This window comes from Notolepis coatsorum (genome assembly GCF_963971535.1).
Source record: "Notolepis coatsorum genome assembly, chromosome: 2".
Classification (NCBI taxonomy): domain Eukaryota; kingdom Metazoa; phylum Chordata; class Actinopteri; order Aulopiformes; family Paralepididae; genus Notolepis; species Notolepis coatsorum.
The window spans coordinates 162089282-162110737 of NC_140166.1; the positions used below are offsets into that span (position 1 = coordinate 162089282).

Here is a 21456-nt window from a genome sequence, read left to right on the forward strand (position 1 = left end):
ATCATATTCCAAAACGCCACTTCCGTGTCATGTTGCTTCGAGACGGGATATTCAAAGGCAGTAAAATGGTGCAGTGCTGTGTCCCGTGTTGCAGCAATAGAAATGATGTAAAAGAAAAAAAAGTCTCTTTCCTCCGTTACAGTTATTTTTTTTGTTATACGAGTTGAGACCTTTTTTCACAGACTTTGAGAAGTCATCGGATGTCACAGTAAAAAGGGTGACCGGTTCCTGGGCTGTAGCCATTGCCGATTACATTGGCCGCATTAGAATAAACATGCTAGTGGACACGGACGTAATTTGTGACGTCACACTAGCCATCCCTATAGCTCAGCAGTACCACCCATAGCTCTGCTGTCCACGCACACTTTCAGTTTATAATGTTGTCTGACTAAGTATTGATAACACGCTTAGTATTTTACAAATACGTTTTTTATTTATTGAATGTGGGCACCGATGCAAAAAAACTAACAAAATGGGTTGTATTTTTATGAAAATAAAAAATAAATAGATTAAAAGATTAAATAAAAACACAACATACACCAGTGGGCAAGTAATCTCGGTGGATGCCTGAATACCACTGGTATCACCGACAAGCCTACCCCTGAGAAGAGCTTTTTTTTACTGAAATCCTTTTATTAATAAAGAGGTTCCGACTCAGATTATGTCCTTTATCACAATCTCAGACTTAGCTTCTGGTTTCCCTCTTGACTGATTATCACTAAGAGTCTCTTCACGGAACCAGAACTGAACAAACAGCAGCTCTCTGGACCACACTGATGGTTTCTTCAGTCTGACATCCTACTGTAGCTCTATCGACTTCAATCTGACATTCTATTGTTAGGGATGCCCCGATTGATCGGCCACCGATCGTTATCGGCCGATATTCAGTATAAATATGCGATCGGTGATAATGTTTTATTTTCACCGATCGTCAAACCCGATCACTCGCTGTCGCTGAGTTCTGTCTCAGACACCGGTGGTGCGGCGTCTGCTCTCGAGTCCAGCCCCTCCCGCACGCATGTAAACACGGGTCTAGTCTAGTGAGACACGGGAGGACGGCGTTAGCTTAGCTACCGTTACAAAATGACCCAGTCAACTATTCACTTTTAGTTTAATACATGATGAGGCATTGTCTAACCGAACGGTATCTAGCCGGCCAGCTACCGATAGCTCCTGACATCAACAAACGCTCTAGCAAGTATAGTAGGTAGGTATGATACCTGTTAGCTGTTAGCTGTTAGCTCACGTTAGCGCAAGTTAGTTCACTGTTAAAAACGAAATGTCCCATTGAACTAAATAATTCACTGAGGCGTTGTATTAACGTTATATATCCGGCTAGCAGTAGCTACAGATAGCTCCTGATATCAATGTCTTATAACACTGATTCGATGCGTATTCGAGCTGAGGGCTTGCTGAGCACAGTTAAGTAACGTTATACCAATAGGGTCCAGGTGCAGCGCCGGAGAATCCTGGCCATAGCTCGAGGCTACTCGAGTATAGGTCCAGCTGCAGCTCCGGAGAATCCTGGCTGTAGCTGGAGGCTACTAGAGTAAACACAGACAGTGGAGCTTGTTGCGTGGTGGCGATGTCTCGCAGATAATACAAGTACAAGTCTAATTATATAATATATATATTTTATAAAAAAATAATAATAATTTATATAAAATAAATTTTAATTTCTTTTAATCAAAAACGATCGGTATCGGATCGGTATCTGCCGATATGGCTCACGACGATCGGTGGCAAAAAACGTGATCGGGGCATCCCTATCTATTGTAGATCTATGATCTACTATATCTCTACGGTCTTCAGTCTTACACCCTACTGTATCTCTATGGTCTTCAGTCTTACACCCTACTGTATCTCTATGGTCTTCAGTCTTACACCCTACTGTATCTCTATGGTCTTCAGTCTTACACCCTACTATATCTCTGTGGTCTTCAGTCTTACACCCTACTATATCTCTGTGGTCTTCAGTCTGACATCCCACTGTAGCTCTATGGTCTTCAGTCTGATATTCTATTGTAGGTCTATGATCTACTATATCTCTATGGTCTTCAGTCTCACACCCTACTGTATCTCTGTGGTCTTCCGTCTGACATCCCACTGTAGCTCTATGGTCTCTCACCTGTATGGATTTTCATGTGCACTTTTAGATTTCCCCTCTGACTGAATCTCCTGTTACAAACCGTGCAACCGAAGGGTTTCTCTCCGGTGTGAATTATTGAATGACGCACAAATTCAAACATTCTATTAAATATTTTACCGCAAATTTTACAAGTCCTGTGATCTTGGAGGTGACGTTCCAAGCTCTCCGTGGGCTCCAGACGCTTTCCGCACAAACCGCAGCTGTTCAGGTGGACTTTAACGTGACACATAAAATACCTCTTATTAAAAGTCGCCCCGCACACTTTACAGCAAAGTGCGGAGAGGATTTGATTGGCCGACTTCATCAGTCCATGATGGTACACGTCCATAGATGTCTTGAACTTGTCGCCGGTGGACAAGCGCCGTCCTTTGACCCGGTGCGATTTATGCTCATTTAAGCCCGACCGAGGGTCTCCACCACCAGGCTCCTCCCACTCGTCGCTGTCATTGGTCTCTGTTCCGGAACAGTCTGAAGAGAGTGTCTGGACGTATCTATTGGGTTCAAAATCACCGGCTGGATTTATTAAGTTACCGGCCGGTTCCGATAGTCCACGGTCCTCTCTGGTGGGACCAGTCTTCATCTGTTCAGCAGCCGAGGTGCTGGCTAGAGGCTCGGCCTGGGTTTGGTGGTTAAACCACGAGGACAGAGGTCTCTCCTCACTCTTCATATAGAGAGGAGGGGCGGATGTCATCCGTATGATATCATCAGCCTCCTCCATGTCTCGAAGCTGCTCTCCCTCCTCCGGACTGGTCCAGAGCTCCTCCTCCTGTTCCTCTTTAATCTGTAGGGCTTCTGGCTCCTCCCCCTGGCCCAGACGAGGGCTCCTCTCCCGCCGCCGCTGCTCAGGGGGAACCTCCTCTTCACAGACGGAGAGCTGCTGTGGGGGGTCTGGAGAGAGGAGCAGAAGAATACACGGCAATAAAACGAATGAACGTACACACGTTTTAATTTATTCTAGTATAATATAATATCCTATCAAATGTTGTTTGGGGATATTGGTTCTTCTTATGGCTGTAAATTGTGTTCCTGTACATATGTGTTAATCAAACTCCATCGTTACAAAGTCTCATCATTATGTCCACCATTATATTTTCCATTGTGTGTGTGTATGAGCGCTATAACTCACATACTATACTAGGGCAATCAGCCTAAGATTGGCTATATTTTGCCCAATATTGCCAAAGACTTGCTCAAATAGTTCACATCGGGCAACGGCATGTATTTTCTTAATAAAAAAAAGATTATGGAAATTTCCATCATTGACCATCCATACAGTTCACCGTTTAAACAGGTATGGAACGCAAGAGGGGCGATAGCCTACTACACAGGGCTGCTGGCATAGATAGAACTATCTATATATATAAATAAAAAAAACTCCAGCCAATCAGCTATAGGGACCATAAGTCATCAACAATGGTTTCTGTTTGGATCAACCAATCATATGTTCTTGGCATACATTCAAATGTTTGAAGCTCAACTTTTTCTCCGAGAGGCCGAGACACAAAGCACGTTCCTCGCGGGACATTTTACATCGCTGATCCTTTGGAAATATCCCTCTCCGGATGTGCATGCCAAGGTAAGGCGGTTGTGGCTTGTTATTCGGTCAGTCAAACATCACAGCATGGTCAAATGTCTGGGTGTATTGTGGTATGTTAAAAACATGTAACATCACTATTGTCGTTACCCTGTTTTATATACAGCTCTAAGACAGGACAATATAATGTTACGTGGCTAATCCAGCATAGTTAGTGAGGCAGGCAGGACTAAGTCTTAAATAAAGATCTGTTGCATTGTTCAAGCTAGCTTGCTACCTAACGTTACAGTAAAAATGCAGTGATGAATTATACTGACAAGGACAAACAGTATGGCTCTGTGACTTGTTTTAGAGGGGTTTTTGGAAGACAATGGAGTTCTAGGACTTCTTGATACAAGCTATAATCTGGTGTTGGCTGGACGGATGGTACTTGTAAGTAGAAGAAATACATTGTTGGTTTTGGTCTTTTCGTAGGCTCTGTTGTTCTGGGGGCTGAAAGAAATAAGATCGGGGAGGATGTGAATTCATTGTGGGCCGCTTTTGAGTTGAGAGATGGGGGGAAACCTAACTCTATTGAGCTGTATGTATGTATAATATATATATACAAAGCTCTATAACAAAGCTGCAGATTCTGAGGGTTAAGTCAATAACTTGTCCTTAGGGGTGTAACAATGCATTGATGCATCAATCCTAAGGTGACAATTCAACTGCATCGATTTGAAAATGTTAGAATCGATTAGAATCACAATTATAATGTGTGCAGTAAGCAGTTTGGCCAAAATGAAATACGCTTCTCTCCAGTATGCAGTCCGCTTCCATTCATTGTGCTAAGATGGGCTAACATGCAGCCAGATAGCTTTACTGAACGCACAGAGAGGAAACTGGTATCAATCTTCTTGTCTCTCTCTGGAGAAGACGGTAAGCTAATTTCCCAAAATGTTGGCATTGTAGTGCCGAAGGATAGGAGTCTGAGGCGGGGTGTTGAAAGACAACGCTAAACGTTTATTTTGCATGAGTAACAACAACAACAACAACAACAACACACTTGTCTTGGTTACTAGCCAACAGGAAAGCAACACTCAATAACATCCAGGCGGAACCCCTATTCCCAACAGTTCCATGGGTGAATTATGTCTAACCACCACACAAGCCCCTCCCAGAATTCACCCATAGTCAAAATCCCCACGGAATTACAGTATTTCAATAGGCAACCCTGAAAGGATAATTTTTTCGAGAAGAGCAACACTAGCCAAAACATAGGCATTGTATGCATAAAAGGGGCAAAAGCTTAGAGCCATATGAAATCCGTTTTATTTTTTTCCAAATTCCATTTGATTTTTTTCCAAATTCCGTTTTTTCCGTTTTAATATTTCAGAATTCTGTATTTTGCTTTGTACACTCATTTTACCATCAGAAATAGTGTCTAATAAGTGGGAATGAATAAATGTCCACAATTTAATAAGATATAACAGTCCATTTAATAGGGCCGTCTTAAATACTTTGAAGCTTCGAAGCTTCGTTCGATGGGCATGGGATTCGAATATGAAAATAAAATATTATTTAAAAAAAAAAAATATATATATATATATTTTTGCAAAATCAACTCTGCCTCTCTTACTATTTTACTATTTCTTTCACTATTTGGGCACTTTTACACAATTCATGTGAGTCTATGGAACACCTCTGTAATATATATATTTTTTTTATTCATTGTTTTGTATTTCTAATCAAGTCCTCAAAAACAGCATTTTTCTACCTCAAGATCTCGAGCTGTTTTGAGCCTGGGCTCCTAAACCACTGCGCGCGTTCTGGTTCGCCTGAACATTAACATGCAGCAGTGACTATATGACATCACATATAGGCACATTTTCAAACGACTCAGTTCAGTGAGGGTGAATATTGTGAGAGGAGAATTGGAAGAATGCGCCAATATGAGAATTTTGAGACATAGATCATATTAATATAAGTTCACATAGCTAGGAAACAATGCTAAACACTCAAAAAGGCCATTTATAAGATAGTTCCCCTTTAACTACAACAAGCAATGCTGTTTGTTATTTAAGATGAGGTCGGACTCGGCACTGACAGATTTGTGTTCATTGTGCTGCTTTTATAAAGCCACAAATGACGGCTTACAATATTTCATGAAAGCAAAGTGTTTTGTTTGTCTAAGATTTTAAAAGGTTTAAACTTTACAGCACTGACAAAGTTGAACAAAGTGCTGTACAAGTCCCACAACATAAAAAAAAAAAAAGGTAAAAAGAAAAAAAAAAGAAAATTTTTATAGTGGATTCCATTTTTATTGCTCAATTCCGCGATTCCGTCCGCGATTCCGTGATCGCGGATTCCATATGGCTCTACAAAAGCTAAAGTTAAGTGACTGTTACTTTTGTAGCAGTAGTTCAATGTCACTGCCTTTTTTGTTAGGCCTAGTTGTTAGCTACAACTTTGCCACAGTAGGCATTAATCACTTAATACATAAAATGTCTGAAATCTCAAATCTGGCACTTTTTGGGAATAAAATATCCTGTTAACTTAAAGCTTGGTGTATTGTTTTTATTGAACTATAGTCCATTCATGCTGAGTGAATCAGTTCCCCCAGCCACATTTGTGTATTCAACATTTTGGGGGAATTAACTGATCGAAAATTTATAGAATTGCATCAAATCGTGGTCAAATGAAGAGATTTCATGATGCATTGAATCGTTGCCTGAAGAATCGTAATCAAATCGAATAGTTGTGGGGTCGAATCGTTACTCCCCTACTCGTCCTAACTAATTATTGCAAGTTTGCATTGTGTTTTTGAAGGGATCAACAGAAAGCTCAAAGATTCTCAACAAATACTGGTGGGGTGAAAAAACACAAGCTGCTGCTGAAATACTAAAATTAACCATCTCTCTCTGAAGTCTCCTTTTGAATCCTCCAGCCAAGCTGTTCATTTCCGCCTTCTTCTGTGGTTTTCTGGGAAAGTCAGTAAGGCGCTGTTACCGGAAATGAACAGCTGGGCTGGAGGTAGTACAGCTAGACGTTAACCCACAGACCAGATCTTTGCGTCAAATCAATAAAGGCAAGTAAATAGCGGCAAATACAAGCAAGTATGTTCATCAAAGCAAAGACGCAAAAGAAAACAAAGCAATGAAATCTATGATGAATTGATATCCAATGCAGGCAGTAGATAGTGATGTTACTCCCAAGTCCCAGACGGTAGGGCTGCACGATTAAATCGATTTTAAATCGAAATCGCGATTTGGAATGATGCAATTATTATTATTATTTTTCTGTTTACATTTATTGAACCAGTAAGTCCCATTGAGATACAAGATCGGTTTGGGAGAGGGAGGTAAGGGGTTTTAGATTGTGTGTTGTGAAGTTTAGACTTCAGAGAGGGAGAGTAAAGTACAGAAAAAAAGGTACCGTTGGGTACCGGTATCGATTCCCAGGTAAAAAGAAAATTTTCAGGCTCTGTGTCCTGAAAAGACCCACCGCGTAGGCCAGATGCAAGCCGCATTTTACAATAAACCTCTCTGGGGCTGCTTAAAAAAAATATATTATAATCGCAAATTTAAGTCTAGGGGGAGGATTCGTATGGAATCCTCCCCCTAGACTCAGTCTGGAGGAGGGATATACCAGACTTGGAAATAGATTTTGATTGGCAAGAAGTCTGGGCAAACGTTCGAATTGCGTCACGTAACCCGGACCATCAACAAATTAATCTTAACACTTTAACTGCCGGAAGACGTGTTTAGGCATCCTTCCCCGCCATGCTCAAGTTGCCGAAGACGCCGTAACTCGTCTTTGATATCAATATCTGTGATCGGATTCATATTTCCCATCCGCTGGCCTGAGACCCACCAAAAAGCCCCACTGAACCCTCTAGCGCATAGGTGTCAAACTCACGGCCCGCGGGCCAAATCCGGCCCGCCACGTCATTTGATGTGGCCCCCCAAGAGCTCAGGTTTATATAAAAAAAAAATAAAATAAAAAATAATTTACATTAATATTGGGTTAAAAAATAGCAGTGTTAAAATAATTGTGGGTTAATGCGTTAATAAAGCTTTAACTTTGACAGCCTTAGTTATTACACATTCTTACACATACATGTATGTTGAACATCTGAGGTAACAAAGGAAAAAAGCCAAAAGCACTTACTCCTCAGACATTCTTTGACAATTTTACAGCCCAAAATACAAAAAAGATCCAGGCGGAATAGGTAACAAAGGGTTGAAGAAATATTGTCTGAACTGTCAGATGCAAACTGGCTGTGTGACATAACCGAGCATCTCGCTCAATTGAATAAGAAGCTGTAGGGACGCAAACAAGTCCCACCCAAAACTTGACCAATATAGTTGTGAACTGAGACAACCCTTATTTTGTTATTTTTGAGTACAGTTACAGTTGTGTGTTCATGCAGACACATAATAGCAATTTCATTACGAATTGAAAATGGGGGACCCTGATGTAAACAAGTCGAAAGTCTTTCTCTGGTCTGCATCCCCTTAACAATTGTGTGTATTGAGCTGTACTGTACTGTACCCATTCTGCAATCTGTTCATTAAAGTTAATTAAACTATCTTCCATTAGTTGGATGTATGGCCTCTGCAAGGTTGTGTGCAGCCATTTGTTTTTGTAACATCTGCTACATCTGTCCCACGTGTTCTTTGCAGCTCACAGTTGTTAGTTCTGCCCCTCTTGACTGTGACAAAAAGGTTTTGAACAAACTTAATGTCATAGCTTGTATTTGATGATATTCTTCTTTGTTATTTACTTGAATGGTTTGATCATTGATTGGTGGAGTAATATGGAGTTCTGATAAACTAAAATTATTTGTTAAAATAACATAAGCTAACATATATTTTTACATTTATGCAAATGAATATGCAATATGTATAACTTGAATAAGTAATAAATACAGAAACACCATGTTTAACAATATGTAAATGTGTAGCTACATTTATTTTACATTACATTAACATTTATACGGTCTTTGGCCCTTTGAGGGCAACCATAATGCTGATGTGACCCTCTGTGAAAATGAGTTTGACACCCCTGCTCTAGCGGTTCAAGAGCGCCATCTGGTGGCCGATCGGCGCAATCGCCAAACAGGAAGTTACTTGGACGATGTGCTGTTCAACCATATTACTTCCGGGCACTCGGTATATGTCCCGGCACTCTAGCTCGTCACAATACATAGCGATCCGTTGCCAATAACTCGATAAACAACATGATTTGGACGTATATACCATTATACAACCTGGAAATGGACCGGGTATTCCAACATCCCATAATAGGAAAATGTATACTCCACGCTCATCGCCCAACGGATACGGTAAGATTCAGCGTTATTTTTCAATGTCTTCTATACTAACTGATCTGATGAACATTTGACCCACATTAGATGAATGGTATAACCAGGGCTGTACGTTAACTTTTTTTGCACATAGCACTGGTGCTACAGAGGTTGATAGTTTTGTAGCACAGGCCAAAATCTTGTAGCACAAGTATAAAACATGTTATATTTGTAACAGTCACAAATGTGCCTATTGTATTTGTGTTATTTAGTTGCAGTGCCATGTTTGGCTGTCATTTAGTATATCGCCATGTGTTATTATTACTATAATAGTAATACTCTCATATGCTATTTTCAATTAATATCATAAACAACATAAGGAATATTAGCATAATTTTGAGTGGACTGAAGGAATGAGTCAGCGTTAATAGTTTTAAATGCAAATAATTTATTGAAACATAGAAGTGGGGTCGGTTGGGACACACACACACAATGGGGGACCCTGATGTAAACAAGACAAACGTCTTTCTCTGGTCTGCATCCCCTTAACAATTGTGTGTATTGAGCCGTACTGTAATGTACCCATTCTGCAATCTGTTAAATAAAGTTTACATTCATTCATTCACACACACTGTTTCAACTCACCACCCCTGCATCATATTGTAGTCTAGTCTGTCTTCAAACTTCCACTCCTCTCGAAATGTTTTATATTTGAATATCAACATTATCTGTCCATCCTCAGTTTACTATAATATACTCCTGTCCTGAGTCCTGACTAGTGACTTCATCGTCTTTCCAAACGCACGCACGCACACACACACACACAGGGAAGGGGAGAGAGTGCCCCCCCCATTTCCCTTTCCACACTGTGTCTGCTGGCTCTGCCTGTGATCAGGATTAGCTTGTTAGCTTGCTAACGTTGTAGTGATTGTAATGGTACATAAACGTTAATTTCGGGCGATGTGCGCATAAAGGAATGGCGACGGTGCAAAGCATGTAGATGCATTTGACCCGTTGCGAGAAAAAAAAAACACCACGGACTTATTTCGGGACGTGTAGGCGCACTGCTGTGTTACGCAGCAGCAGTGCGCACCAACACGCTGCTCTGCTTGCAAGCACGGATAGGGCGGATATGACTCGTCGAGTTGTCACGGAGTTTTTTCAAAATAAGAGTATCATATGCACCTGAATGTTGCTAGCTGTCGAGCCTAGTTATTATAGCTGGAGCTGCGCGTGGGCAGAAATGAGACCCGCTACAGGATTTTCAAAATAAGAGTATCTATATGAACCGAATCCCTATCGCACCAGTGCTAGTGAAGTAAATCCATTCATCGCACAGACCGCTGTTGCTGTAGCACGTGCGATATATATCTCGCACTGTACAGGCCTGGTATAACGCTGCCCACGGAATTATAAACGCCCCCTCGCCCATCCGGTCAACATCAGATGACGTGTAGTAACTTCCAGAAGTCCGTCCAGTTGGATTTTTTTATATCGCGCCGATTGCTATCAAACTGTATTTGATCATCAATATAATGCATTTGGGGCTATAAATCACGTTCTGGAGAAAGCTGCAGAAAGAGATGAAAACACTTATACTTTAGATCATATTTTAGTATGAATATGTGAATGAAAAAGTTTAACGTTCATACACCCTGAACAATACATATAGGACATTGAATGGGCCCTAATAATGGCAATTTAGCAATAGAATTTAAAAAGTTATAGCCCTGCAAAGAAGGGGAACTTCTCCATAGACAAATAGAGCTGGCAACCAATGGTATATCATGAATTTAGCCTTAGGCAATCAAAGTGTTAATTATATTCATAGGACATACCTGACTCCTATAAGATTGAACAGAATGGGACTTAAACAAGATTCCCTATGTTCCTTATGTACAAATGGAGAAGAGGGTACATTTATGCACATGTATTGGGATTGCCCACCGGTTAAGATATTCTGGGAAGAAGTGTCCCAGCAATTATCAGAATTCTTATTTCTGAACATACCTGTACATCCCTCTGTATTGCTGTTGAATGATGTTTTTCAGTTTGCAGCCCCTATACAGCTAAAGAGACTAGTTTTATCTGGTATCACAGCGGCTAAAAAGCTGATAGCATCAAGATGGTTTCAACCGAAAAAAATGTGCCGGAAGGTATGGGTTCTTACCTATCTCGATGTGATTTATCTAGAAATATCTACAGCAAGAATTTTAGGTGTCAGTGAAACCAACATTGCAATCTGGTTAGAAGTGGTGGAGAGAATAAAAGCTAGCATATGAATTGTAGTGCCTGGTTAGAAACGAATGAAAATGGATGGATTATCCAAGTGGGGGTCCGGGGGGGGGGTGAGCGAGCAAGAGCATATGTATGTATGGTATTAGATAGCAAGTATTAGGTATATATCTCGTAAACTACATTTATAATGATTCAAATGGTGATTTCATTGGATGTTTACTGTTAATGCTTGTGTGTCTAATTTGATGTTATGTTTAAAAAATTATTAAAAAAAACATAAAAAAAAAAAAAAAATTATCACAATTAGATTATTTCCCAAAATCGTGCAGCCCTACCAGACGGGCGACGCCGAGTGAATGTAGCATTAGCTACTGTCAGAAATGCACAAGGCTTGAATGAATGAATGATCATTGCATTTATAGAGCTTTTCTCTAGACTCAAAGTAGGCTTGGGCGGTATCACTTTTTTCATACCGTTATACCTTGATTATATAATACCGCGGTGTACGGTATTGAATGGTATGACTTTCATTTTCATCAGCGGGGGGGGGGGGGGGGGCAACCCGTGGCAACCCGTGTTACCAAGTAAACAAGTCGCGGAGATGGCCAGTTAGCCCGCAGCATCCGAGTGCTACTATCATTAGCTCTCAGAATGGAGCCACTAGCCAGAAGCCCGCAGCATCCTAGTAATACTAACGTTAACTCTCAGAATGGTAGCCAGGAGCCCCGCAACACCCTAGTACTAGTAACGTTAGTATTGTGTATTCAAAAACACACCGGACTGCAACGTAACGTTTTACCGTTTATTTGCTTGTTCCACCAGTCCACAACAACACACACTCGTTACCACAACGTTTTACGGTATTTTCACAGCACTGTCGCAACATTACCGTAAAGCGTGACCACCGTTGTGATACACATACACAACAGTTAGCTCTCAGAACAGCCAGTTAGCCCGCAGCACCAGGCAGCAACGGTAAGCGTGTCTCGACTCTCATTTAATTTCCAGTGAAGCGGGGTTTCCCCATCTCCTCCTGTGTACTCCTCCTGTGTATAGAGAACCAGCTGCCTCGCTCCACTAGTGACTCGAGGACTGGTCTCGCCCTCTGCTGGCGTGTGTGTGCAGTGCACTACAACCAACCACTGTTAAAACAACGTTTCACTGTAATATAAACTGAAATGGATCTGTGATTTTGACCCCGGTATACCTTAATACCGTCATACCGCCCATGCCTAACTCAAAGCGCTCCCCACAATGTAGGGTGGAAATGGCCTCCTTCACCACCACTGTGTAGCACCCAACCATGGGCTACTCGGGCTCAGGCCCACATCACTAAGGCTGAGACCACTTATCGATGTAATGCTTTATACTAGGGATGCCCCGATCACGTTTTTTGCCACCGATACCGATCACCGATCGTCTTGAGCCATATCGGCCGATACCGATCCGATACCGATCGTTTTTGATTAATAAAAAAAAAAAAAAATTATATAATTTTTTATTTTTTTTTATAAAATATATACATTATATAATTAGACTTGTACTTGTAGTTGTATTATCTGCGAGACAACGCCACCACGCAACAAGTCAAAATGCTCGCTATCTCCACTGTCTGTGTGTACATACTCTGCTTTGATCAAATCACATTCGGCTCTGCAGATTTACCCTAGGCTCTGCAGATATACCCTACTCCCTCAGCTATCCCCGTTAGTGACTGCGACGCAAGCCGGGCTTCGAATATGCATCGAATGAGTGTTATAAGACATTGATATCAGGAGCTGTCTGTAGCTAGTAGCTACTGCTAGCCGGAAATATAACGTTAAGACAACGCCTCAGTGAACTATTTAGTTGAATGGGACATTTCGTTTTGAACAGTGAGCTAAGCTAACGTGAGCTAACAGAGGTATCATACACTAGTACTAGATAACTAGACTATTGCTGGAGCATTTGTTGATATCAGGAGCTATCAGTAGCTAGCCGGCTGGATACCGTTCAGTTAGACAAAGCCTCATCATGTATTAAACTAAAAGTGAATAGTTGACTGGGTCATTTTGTAACGGTAGCTAACGTTAGCTCATGGAGGTCCCGTCCCACTAGACTAGACCCGTGTTTACATGCGTGCGGGAGGAGCTGGAGGAGGAGCAGACGCGCAGCACTGTGTGCAGCTCCCGGTGTCTGAGACAGAACTCAGCGAGTGAGATCTGTTTTGACGATCGGCGAAAATAAAGCATTATCACCGATCACCGATCGCATATTTATACTGATTATCGGCCGATAACGATCGGTGGCCGATCGATCGGGGCATCCCTACTTTATACTATACTAAAATACTAGGTCTTGTGGATTGTTTTAGTTAAAACATCCCCCCATTTCATGTAAATACAGTTGAATTGCAACTCTGCACTGTGTGCATTCAATATGCAGTGCACTCCTCCATCACATCCAGAGTCCACAGACTATAACATGAGAAGGATCACTGTGGTAGTTTAAATGGGGAAATCTGTAACACTAAAGATGGCGGCAACGACAAAGAATTGCTGCAAAATAAACATACATTTGTTGTTTAAATTATAATAATAAAAATAAATATATATATACGTATATATATATATTATTTTAATAGAAATATCGATATTTATCGATAATTTTGTCCCGGTTTATCGATTCTTCCAAATGGCACATCGTCTCAGCCTTACACATGACACTCACACAATGGCTGAACGGCTCAGGAGACAGGGATTGATTATCAGCCAATTAGGCGGTGTGTCTCCACTGACTGCAGTATTATGAATGAATGAGTGAGTGGCTGAGTGTGTGGGTGGAGTGAGCAGTACAGTGATCTAGTAGTGTGTCAGTGAGTGGTACTAGTGTGTGTGTGATCATATAAATGTGATGGGGTGTGTGAGGACATATGCAATCATCCTCTTATTATGTTTTGTGGTGAGACTATAGAAAGCGTAGCTGGAGTTGGAACAGTTATCCTTTCATTCCCAATTAAAATCAATAGACCTCACACAGGTCCCGTATATCCGGCAGGATCTCCCGCAGCTATAGGGAAATTAATAGACTATTACAAGGTGTTGTAAGTGAAGACCTGCCTAGGCAATATAAAGGAGTGGATGTCACCAAACCACCTACAGTTAAATGAGAGCAAGGGGGAGATCATTCTGTTTGGCACCCCCACCGCAGTCACTCAGAGCTCCAGAAACATAGGAACCCTCTCCTCCTTGGTAGGCCTGTCGCGATAAGCAATAAATCGATTAATTGCTGCGATAATTAAAATGAATGCAATGATTTTGACGGGCGCGATTAATTGCTATTTGCGCGTTTGTTTTAATGAGGCGGAACCAGTGCCCCTCAGTCACTGTCCGTGTTGGGAGGCGGGCCGCTGACGTTACTAGAGTACAGCACGGGAGCTCCGTGGGGCAACGCCACATAGACATTTCTCAATAGTGTTGCTCCTTTTAACCAAGTAGCATTATTTGTAGTGTAACGTTAGCTATTTTTAGACCCAAGTAGTTACTCGCTACTGCCCGGAGAAACTGGACTGCTAAATAAAGATTAAAGATCTAGCGTTCGTTGATGCTCATTCAATGCTAACAACATTAGCTACAAACGAAATACAACGTATAGCATAGCTACAAGTACAACACAGAATAACGTTAATACAATTACATGCATCATTGTTTACAATTAACGGGTGGGGCTAGTCAAAGGACTGGACACGGGGACAAGTTAAACATGAATTAATTTATTATAACACTCCGGTAGTTTCGAGTCGTGCTGCAGTGCTTACGCACCACAGCTATTATATTATATACTGCTTTGACGCTTCCTCCTCATCGTTGATTGCCTGTAGTAGCTGCATCTAACGTTAGTAGCTAACGTTAAAACTAACCTAAAGTTAGTTGTTCACCAACAATTTGTTTTATCATTAGCTCAAAAACATCATATCATTAGCCCAAGTTGTCGGCTCATAGTTTCTGCTTAGGATAATCACAAAATACTTCCGGTCCGGTCGGTGGGCTTCAAAATAAAAGTCTAAACACCGGAAAAGACGGAGCGGTGGGCTTCAAAAGAAAAGTTTGGGGAAATAAATTTCAAAAAAAAAATTCTCTAACCGGTCGCAATAATATCGCTTATCGCGATATTTTCGGGGGCAATTAATCGCCCAGCAAAATGTGTTATCGTGGCAGGCCTACTCCTTGGTGAAACCCAATGTGAGAAACCTTGGGGTCTTATTTGACTCAGATCTCAATTTCCATAAACAAGTAAGATCAGTAGTACAGTCCTGTTTCTTCCAACTGCGCATCATCTCAAAAATAAAGTCCTTCCTCTCCCCCAGCGACCTTCATAAAGTCATCACCATGCTTATTCTCTCACGACTGGACTACTGCAATTCCCTCTACTCTGGTCTCCCGGACAAAACTATCCTCCCCCTCCAGTGCATTCAAAATGCTGCTGCCAGGCTGGTCTCAGGCACCAGAATGAGGGACCACATCTCCCCAGTCCTCGTCTCTCGCCACTAGGGCTGTACCGAATGCTTCGAAGCTTCGATCATAATGTTGACATTCGAATTCTAAATCAACATTCGAAATTTTTATAATAAAATTAATTTTTTTTTAAAATATTTTCTTGTATGCGTATATTCAATCTGTTTAAACCTGGGGTTTTTCTTCACAGTTGCAGATAAAGATTAGTGTAACTGAGGGGTACAATTCCCTGACTGTATTGAGAGTATGGTATTATTAAACCACTACTTAGTTATGTACTTTAATTACTGGCCATACAGTACACGGTATATCTGGTGAACACCCACACAAGAATACGGCTTAACAAAGAAAGTTATATTTAGAAGTATTTATTATTAGAGCAGCAACAATAGGTTACAATATTGAGAATTATGAATTGCGGTTATATGGCGAAGAACACTTAAGTAGGTCAAGAGCGTAAGTCCATGAGCACCATAAGATGGGTATAACTGACGCCACCTGTAGCATAAGAATTACATAAGGCACACTCGTAGTCAGCGGGAGATACTAAGGGGGTTCCCTCCGGTTGTAAGTAGGGGTGCACCGATATATCGGTCGGGTATCGGTATCGGCCGATAAGTGCCTTGTTGACTGCTATCTGCCTATCGGCCGATAAGCTAAAATTTGCCGATAGCAGTCGCCGATAAATAAGCATCAATTTGTGTAGCGTCAAAAGGCAAAAAAAAAAAAAGTTCACTCGCGACCCAACGCCCGCCGTCCCCCACACACACACACAAGCTACTGCATCAGTTACTACTTATGATTAACAAGGCATTCGTTTTGTGGCATTAACGTTAGTTATATAGTTAGTGTTACACGGACAATAACATCAGCATATTATTATTACCCATAGCAGCAAGGCATTACTCGGAGTCCGTTCATAGCTCAGTTCCATTCCGTTGCTCATTCCGTACCCAACTACCCACTACTAGTTAGTTAGCACCATCCAGGCATCAACGTGATCTCCCGGTACGGTAGCTAGTTAGTTAGCACCATCCAGGCATCAACGTGATCTCCCGGTACGGTAGCTAGTTAGTTAGCATCATCCAGGCATCAACGTGATCTCCCGGTACGGTAGCTAGTTAGTTAGCACCATCCAGGCATCAACGTGAGCTCCCGGTACGGTAGCTAGTTAGTTAGCACCATCCAGGCATCAACGTGAGCTCCCGGTACGGTAGCTAGTTAGTTAATAACGTTATATAGTTAGTGTTACACGTTCAATATAACATCAGCATATTATTTACCCGAACACAGCAAGTAAGCAAGGCATTATTCCGTTCATAGCTCCGTTGCTCATTCCGTACCAAACTACCCATTCTGCAATCTGTTAATAAAGTTTTCAACCAGACAAATGTATAGAAAGGCTTTGTTTTATTATAACATTTGTTGCAGTAAAATCATTATGTCTCATTTGGTCATGCTGTAGAGCGCTGGTCGGCGGGCCGGGCAGCTAAGGTATTAGCTACGTTAAGTTTGTTGTGATGTGCTCTCGAGTGAGTCGCAAGCAGATCAATGGCGGCATGCCCGAAAGTAGAAAACGCTTGCCGATTGGTGGTAAGAACAGCAGGAGGTGGGTGCTAGCGGTGTGGCGTAATTGGCCGAATCGACTGTCAATCAAAATGGTTCCATTGCATTGGTTGAAAGCTCTGGTTGAGAGAATAGTATCCCGCTGCAGGCCGCCAGAATGGTTCCATTGCATTGGTTGAAAGCTCTGGTTGAGAAAATAGTATCCCTCTGCAGGCCGCCAGACGATACTGGGAGAGAGATAGTGATACCATAAACATATTTATTGATGTTTCCTTTTTTTAAGTAAGTAAAGAGGCCTACAAATACAAACATACACATACAAATATACAGTAGTTTCATAAAAAAATTAAAAAAAAAAAAAAAAAAAATTAAAAAAAAATTAAAAAAATTACAAATACTTATATACAAATATACAAATATCGGTATCGGTATCGGTATCGGCCGATAGTGTTAGTTGAACAATCGGTATCGGTATCGGTATCGGTGGCCAATTTTCATATCGGTGCATCCCTAGTTGTAAGCCAGCAGGGGAGAGGAATGTTCGGGAGCAAAAGTCTGGGTCAACGAGGAATAAATAAGCTCCAGCTACGGGAGGCGGTACATATACTCCCCTCGATCGGCAGACAAAAGCAGCAGCTATAATCCAGTATGCGCGACAGCACGGATGAAAGCCAGCCAGCCTCTTCCTAGAGACGGGCTCGAGTGATGCTCCTCACGGGTAGATCCCACACAGCAGTGGGGTAGACGGTTCTCTGCTCCAGCAGCCACAGTACCAAAAGCAATATAATCCAGCCGGAAAAGGCTCTGCATTCGCCGGTGTAGATTCTCCTGTGCACTATACTTCACATTAACTAGGTCGAACTTGACGTTATTTCACTAAACTATGACACGTTTGCTATCCTATTCGCACATGTTATAAGTGCTCTATTTAGACGCAAAGTTGCTCACTTCACTTGGTCGTTGACTCGTGGTGAAGGCTTTAACGTAATGAACTCAACTAGACGTTACTTTGAACGAATGATGAACTGAATGAACTGATACTTTGAACGAAGTGCTGCTGTTTCCACCTGCGCCGTATTTATACGTAAGGTGAATAATCTAGTGCCAACCTCAGTTCTGTCTCGTATTACTGCGCAAACCTGGACATGTTGAGACATGTCTTGGCGGTGGCTTTGAACTCGAACTTGGGGGTATGGTCGTTGGCGCCTAGGGGTCGCTGTCCAATAGAAGAACGAATATTATGGTCTGGCTTGTACCTAGGTAAAGGGATATTCCGTGTATATATACAAAGAATATACAAGGGATATCAGACGATATACAAATATTATACAAGGGGTATCAAGCAATAAATATATATATTTGGTTTAATCTGACCCTTTGTAACAATTAGGCTACACTAATATTATACTATTCAGGGCTCTACGCTAACCTTTTTCCCAAGGAGCACATGTGCTCCTAAATGAAAAGATTTAGGAGCACACAAAGAAATTTAGGAGCACCCAAAAATATTTAGGAGCACAGTGAAAATATTTCAAGTAACAGAGTTTATTTTTTTTTCAAAAATAAATGTATATTTGTACTGTGCGTATCAAATAAACTATCAAATCAAACTACTGCTACAAAAGGTTCAGTTACTTAACTTTAGCTTTTGCCCCTTTTATGCATACAATGCATATGTTTTGGCTGTGTTGCTCTTCTAGAAAAATAATCCTTTCAGGGTTGCCTATTGAAATACTGTACACCTCCAGTACAGAAACATTGTTTATGAGTTTGCGTGTCAGGTAGACCATTGATTGACAGTCGAGTCTGCCAATTACATCACACCGCTTGCACTCCGCTGCAGCTGGACCCTATTGCCCATCTCTGCTGTTGATAACGCTAGCCAAGTTATTATACACACAGATACACAGTGGGCCAGTGACTTTGGTGTAGGGGTGTAACAATGCATCGATCATAAGGGGGAAATGCAACTGCTTCGATTTGAAAATGTTAGAATAGATTATCGCAAATGTGTACACGTTGTTATTGTCATGTCCGTTACAGCCAACACACCGACATACGCTACTGCATCAACGTTATGATTAACAAAGCAAGGCATTCGTTTTGTTACATTAACGTTATATTACTATTGCTATCGATAAATCTAGGTGTTCTAAAATCTATTGCTATTGGTAAGAGAGAGACTATAATAAGTTAGTGTCTCGGAAAACGAGAGCCTTGATCGCAATGGCGGAGTTTCAGGAAGTAAACAAGCAAAATGAGAGCTTCCGATTGGTCATTTGCTTTATTTCCCATGAAACCAGTCACTTCACTCTACTGTGATTGGACCGTTGGCTTGAGTGCAATGTGGGACTTGTAGTTTGTTAACGATTCTCAGCGGAGAAATAAAAAGTACGACCGAGGCTGTAATCTGCACTCGCACACCGTGCGCGTAATTGAGTTGAGGTTCGCACACACATATTTTTAGGGGCATATGCGAGCAATATGGTCGCACTGTAGAGCCCTGACTATAAGACGTCACCATCACTTTCGTACCGTGCCCTATTGTGGATTAGTTATGTTGGCGAAACTGATGAGTTATATTGATTAAAGAAAGTTGATTTAATAAAAAATAAAGACTAATTTAATCAGATTAATCACTTTATTCAAATTGGGGATTTAGTTTGAGGATAAAAGAAAATGTATGAAGTAATTTTTTTTTTTTTTTTACAGACATTCTAAGCTTCGTTCGGAATACTTCAATACAGGCCTGTACGCTGCGATGATATGATCGCGAATTGCCCCTTTAATTGGCCGTTGCGATTGGTAAATATTATCTGGGGGCGGGCTTGCGAGTAGTGCTTTCAAGCCTTGCATTCGCATTTCACTCCTAAATTATCCAAGGCGTGTGATGACGCCACTCACGCGAGCTCGTGGTGCTATGAAAGAATCTGTCGGCAATGAATGAACTTACTGCGATCACCGATAGCCTGAGTGAAAAAAAAGATTTGCGCGGAGTGAATCTGGGTCACGCTATATACTTGGAACTTGTAGTCTATCGTGCGATTAAAGACCATGTCCCTATCTGCGTAGTCTATACATCCAACACCAAATCCCATAATTCCTAGCGAAACGAAACTGTAGCCGCTTCCTTTAAATAATAATATGGCTCTTGCTCCGCAAGAACAACGGAGTGGATAATGGATATCAGTCAATTTTATGACAACCACGTCCGATGTGGAGAGATGATAAGATGATGATGATTGACGTGATGATGTGATGATTGATTGACGGGGACACGGAAACTTCTAACGTTCAGGATCAGCCATGCATTACGTGAGTACCCCACTATTAGGACGTGAAATACTGTCTACTTAAATTGACACCGCGGATCAATAAAGTATCAACCTATCTATCTAATAATGAGACGATATGCAAATAATATAATACTAATAATTGTCGGTTCCCCGTATATGAAATGAAATGACTGCTGGTAAAATCACTGTTTATTTCTCGTTTTGCATAGTATTACATTCCACTTCTATAAACAATCAAAGTCCTACCGTAAGAGCCTCATACGGGTCAATTAAACCTTTTTTATTAGTCTTTCCTTCGAGCTAAGTTGGACTGAACATTTCACTGTCAAAAGCGCAAATGTAAATAAGGTTGCGTTGCAACAGTTTTCAAAATAAAGGTCATATATACAAATACCTCTCAATTCTTAAAAAAAAAAGTCCCGGATATACATAAACATTAATTGGCATAGATCTCTATAAACGGCCCAACACATTGATCACTTTAGGCACACACTGAAACCAGTAACATCACAAATATGAAGCAGGTAATTACCCATACAAATAATAAACCTTTCATGAGGTTATTTACAATAATAATAATTCATTTGATTTCTAAAGCACTTTTCATTGTGAAACAAATGTATGCAGAGTTTCTTCTCCTCCTGATTAATGGTGTGTGTGTGTTGTGATGATCTCATTCAAGGAGCACTACACAAGCGCGCGCACACACACACACAGTTTGTTGTTTTTGTTCTATTAGTGATTTACACACTCTCAGTTGGTTCATTATAAAAGATACAAACCTGAAAACAAACGCACTTAAATGTTAAATAAAAGGACCACAGTAATGAGGCAGGAGGAACATATTTTTTTTTAATAATGGTAAAATTGTTATTAAAAAATTTGCCCCTAAA

The 21456-nt window shown here is 41.1% G+C and overlaps 1 protein-coding gene across 1 annotated transcript in view; it reads right to left on the bottom strand.

The window, feature by feature from the left end:
• Positions 1 to 453: 453 nt before the first annotated feature.
• LOC311223129 (uncharacterized protein) overlaps positions 454 to 21456 on the bottom strand; it is a 41811-nt gene continuing 20808 nt past the window's right edge. Inside the window, exon 2 of the mRNA XM_084307879.1 lies at positions 454 to 3037. Coding sequence (XP_084164005.1) covers positions 2115 to 3037 — 923 coding nt within the window. The 3' untranslated portion in view covers positions 454 to 2114. The remainder of the gene's footprint in view (positions 3038 to 21456) is intronic.